The sequence below is a fragment of the Nannospalax galili genome, unplaced genomic scaffold, assembly GCF_000622305.1.
Source record: "Nannospalax galili isolate Female #2095 unplaced genomic scaffold, S.galili_v1.0 scaffold4918, whole genome shotgun sequence".
NCBI lineage: Eukaryota > Metazoa > Chordata > Mammalia > Rodentia > Spalacidae > Nannospalax > Nannospalax galili.
In genome coordinates this window covers 12,745-17,566 of record NW_008341214.1, presented here as the reverse complement: position 1 = coordinate 17,566, position 4,822 = coordinate 12,745, and the positions used below count along the sequence as shown (strand labels likewise).

The window sequence follows — 4,822 nt, the reverse complement described above, 5'->3', positions numbered from 1 at the left end:
AGGTCTTGGCAGACAGAGGTACCTGCTGGTACCTTCATACTTGACTTCCAGCCTCCAGAACGCTAAGAAAATTAATTTCTTTTGTTACCACCCAGTCTGTGGTGTTTTATTACAAGAGTACACTAGCCAACCTCCATCCCCTCAGATCTCTGGGTCCTAACCCAACTTGATTCCATGATATTCCAGACACACGAGGAATACTCTGCATCAGAGTCTCTGGCTTTTCCTTCCAGCCTGAAGTCTCTTCTGCCAAAGTCAGGTCATACCAACTCAGGCACAGCTCACTTGTCACATGCTGGAAGTGCTCCCCCATATGTTATTTAAATCAGTGCTGCACCCTCACAATGACCACCCGTCCCTATGCTCATTTCATTGTTCTTGATAAATCTTCGTTCATAACTGACTGATTCCCTCTAATAAAGGAGGACAAATTCAGTTGTTTACTTCTGAATCCCCCATACCAAGAATAGCTGGTACATACACGTGACCAGTATTAAATAAATGGAAACAAAATGTTCCTTTGTCACTTACCATTGCAAGAGCAAAATAACATCATGTGCGGTGCTGGAGTCTAAACCAGTCGTGGGCTCATCCAGGAACAAGATGCGATGGTCAGTGATCAGCTCCATTGCTATAGCAGTCCTTTTTCTGTCTTCTTTTGAAATAGGCTAACACATCAATCATTGTCATTATCAACAAGGACAACCAAAGTCAGTATCATTTGGTAAACCTGCCTGAGCTTGCCACAAAAGTTAATGTTACTTTTAATATCATTATCCTGAACAGCAGAAAAATGGACACCTGGGAGAATGAGGTTCCTCTTTACCAGTTGAGTACAAAGAGACTCAGGTAAGACTTGATATGAAGTCCCTGTTTGCAAACAGTTTTGTATGTTCCTTATCAAGTCAAACATTCAGTTTTATGGCAATAAATTATAACACTAAAGGACTTTGACATAGTGAAATCACTGTCTAAAAAGAAGGGAAAGAAAGGAGAGGAAAATAAAAATGATTTCTGGTAATTTATGAGTCAGCTATCATCCCCGAGCTCACACCAACACACACACACACACACACATCAACACACACACACACACACACACACACACACACACACACTGTTTTTATCCTAAAGTCCAGAAGACAACTTAGAAGGAGAGTAGACGTAGGACCTAGAAAGTTCACATTCTACCACACTCTATCAGTACGCTTTCAAACTGTCAGATTTTACATATTGACATTATTACACCCTAAAACCTCACAAAATTCCCAGGTCATCCTTTTAGATAAATCCAGGTGGGATTATTCAACAAGTCAAGCTGCAACCATCTGTGTGACAGTTGATGTCATTGTGTTAGGCTCGGGCAAATAGGAAGGTTTGGAGCACAGAAAGGAGGAAAGGATTCTGAAATTTAAAATCTGCAAATATATAACAATCAAATGTTTGAATGAGTCTTATTAACATGATGATGATAAAGGAGATTGGAGGAATGTGATTGAATATGGACCTGACATGGCTGAGGCTATGAAGGTATTATTTATTTTGATAGTTAAGACTGGAATTGTTAAGGTAAATAAATGTTCTTATTTTTCATTATGCATAATTAAGTACTTGAGAGCAAAAACTATGTACTGTTGTTTTAAAATGCCTTTGTAAAAAATAGCATTAGTGAGTGTGCGATCAAACATTATATTAGGAAACAACAGAACAGTATGTATAGAATACTACTATGCTAACCATATAACAATCATACTGTTAGAGTAACCGCAGTAATTTTTATACAATTGTCATGTCAGAAATCTCATTAAGGTCTAGGGAGACAGCTCAAATTACAAAACTGCTGGCTACACAAGACTGATGACCTGGAACTCATATAAAAAAGCTGGATGTAGGGCAGAGGCAGGCGGATCACTTTGAGTTCAATGCCAGCCTGGTCTACAAAGTGAGTTCCAAGCTGCCAGGGGCTACAAGGAGACCCTGACTCAAAAAGACCAGAAAAAAAAACTCTTGGAAAGCAGTTGTCCTCTGGTATCCACATGTATGCCATGGCCCACCTCTACACACACACACACACACACACACACACACACACACACATACCCCACATCTTTATTAAAAATTTTCATTATGTTATATTAAAATTATTGTAATCTATTACATGTCATGAATTTTAACAAGAAAAATAAATGCCTCCATTTGTTTTCCCTGAAAATCTACGTAAGAAATCTGGGGATATAACTAATTAAAGATCAGAGAAAAGCAAAGTAACTTTTTGGAAATACAAAATTAAGTAAATAAACAGTGCTAAACAAAACTACAAAAGAATATGGTGGAATTTCAGAGTTGTTCTCAAACAAAATAAATCTCACATAAAAACCTGCAGGGAACTGTTGTGGGAATCAGCAGCTAGTCCTGCCCCAACCTCCCATGCCTCTCAGAAAGGACTGTCACAGGGAGGGGGTAAACCATGAGAACTGCATTTTGGGTAGCAAATTTGCACCCAAAGAACCAAATGTCTGCTCAGGAGACATCTACACATAATCCTGCCAGCCACTCAGTGTCAATTCTGTGAGGCAGGAAAGTTTGGGGGACACAGGAAGTAGGAAACAATTCTGATATTTAAAATCTCCAGGCATTGAACAAATCAAATTGTTGATAAGGTCTTATTAACAATAGAATAATAAATCTTTAGGGGAAATGTGTTTGAATATGGACCTGAGATGGCTGAAGATATGAATTTATTATTTATTTTGATACTTAAGAATAAAATTGGTAAGGAAGTAAATATTCGTATTTTCCATGGATGCATAAGTATTCGAGTGAAATATTATGCAATATTCTTTTAAAATATTACAGTAAGAAATGAGTCAACTGTAAGTTCACCTATTGTGTCATTCATCTTCCTGACCCACACACACCCCTAAAGGAATGGCTTTGTTCTGTGCTGATCTTGCCCACTGTTCTATCTCTAACCTAACAGACGCTGAAAGTGAATATTGACAGAAGATAAGACAGAAGGGAGAGGGAAAGAAAGAGGATGTCCAAGTTTCCTGTCCAGTTGCTGTGATAAAAATATTCAGGCAAAAATCAATTCAGGGGAGAAAAGGGTTTACTTTAATTCACAGAGAACTCACAGAGAAGTCAAGGCAGGAGCCTGAAGCAACTAGTCACATCCGCAGTCAAGGGCAGAGAGAGAATGGCTGCTTGCCTGCCTGCCAGTGCTCAGCTCACTTTCTCTACTCTTGTCCAGACCAGGACCCAAACCCAGGAGTAATGCTGCCATAGTCTGCTGGGTCTTCCCACATCGGTGAACTTAATCAAGACAATCGCACCTAGATACGGCACAGGCCAAAGTCATCCAGATAATTCCTGATTGACATTCTCTTCCAAGGTGATTCTAGATTCTCTCAAGTTGACAATTAAAACTATCACAGAGGGGATGAGAGAGAAAACCACAAAAAGAAAAGTAACAAGCACTAAGCAAATCTAAATAAATACTAATGTGACCAAACAGAATCTTAGAAGTAAAATTATTGCAAAGTGAAACAGAGCAAGACTCAATTTCTTATCATGTATCAATTGAAGAAATGTGCTTCAAAAAAGGACCAGATCAAGATCCACTGGAGGAAGAGAAGAGAAACACAAGAAATGTTAGTGCCAGATCCTCAAATGAGTCATGCCTTGAACACCGAGGGGAGAGGAGGGTCCCAAGAAAAGGCCATGTGAGCAAGGCTGCTCCCTGCTGCACTGCACTCGTCAGGAATGAACCATCCCAAGCCCACTCTTCCAGCTTAATTTCTACCTTTATCTCAGATGACTGGTCGCTTTTTTCATTATTACAGAAAGCACAACCTTGCCCACACATGTTATAAGAAACTTCTGAGTGAGGGTCATAATATCCAACAAGGGAGGTCTTTTTTTTTCTTGGCTATAATTTTTTCAGGGTATTGTCTTTATATTTTTTCTTCAAAAATTACCTTGGAATTTTCCACTTTATCCAGACCCAACAGTTTAAGGACTTCATTAATTCTCCTTCTTCTTTCATCACTTGTTACAGTCATTGGTAGTCGAAGAGCCGCTGAGAACTCTACATTTTCTCTCATGGTCACTGTGCCCATCACCATGTCAATCTTAAAGCAAATGGTATTTTCAATCAGACATTATCACTAAGACCATTATGTCACACACAGACAGCACAGACCCCTATAGAACTGTTTCTATCCCTAATTTCCCTCGCAAGTAGAACACAGGTATTTTGGTGAGTGCTACTGGACACTTCCAGGCTTCTTTGTGTAATTATTTGCAGAAGACCTCTTGTATGGAATGGAGAAAACTGCAGGGAGAGTAGAGGACAACTGTGCATGCTATAAGAGCAGGATGAATACTTCTGTGCCAGAAGGGCCTATTTCAAAGCTTCTGCATCTTCCTGTTGGATAGCACCACTCCTCAGTCTACTGTGAGACTATGAAAAGTTGGTATAGATTAAGTTGAATCTATAGATATGCTGTTTAATAACCGGAAGCATAAGCATACTAATCTCTAAGCTGAGGCACATGTCCATACAGAAGCAGAGGAAATCCAAATTGCAAACCCACTAATACTTACTTGTGGCACATAACCAGAATTACATCTGAAATTGGCAGGTTGAGGTGCTCCATTTATCAAAATTGCTCCTGATAATCCATGTGGATCTTTCCTTGCCGCTAAGACATCTAACAGCCTAGAAAAGGGTATGTACATTTTATTTCTTCCCTTCAACACAAGCCTTTATCTCTCAGATACTCAGATCCAAATTCTGCATATGACAGAAAACTAAATAGAG

The 4,822-nt window shown here is 39.2% G+C and overlaps 1 protein-coding gene across 1 annotated transcript in view; it reads right to left on the bottom strand.

Moving 5' to 3' along the window:
- Positions 1-4,822, bottom strand: part of LOC103737034 (ATP-binding cassette sub-family G member 3-like) — a gene marked incomplete at both ends in the record, with an annotated part of 15,881 nt that overhangs the window by 3,935 nt on the left and 7,124 nt on the right. Inside the window, 3 exons of the mRNA XM_008836715.2 lie at positions 532-668; positions 3,978-4,130; positions 4,606-4,720. Coding sequence (XP_008834937.2) covers positions 532-668; positions 3,978-4,130; positions 4,606-4,720 — 405 coding nt within the window. The remainder of the gene's footprint in view (positions 1-531; positions 669-3,977; positions 4,131-4,605; positions 4,721-4,822) is intronic.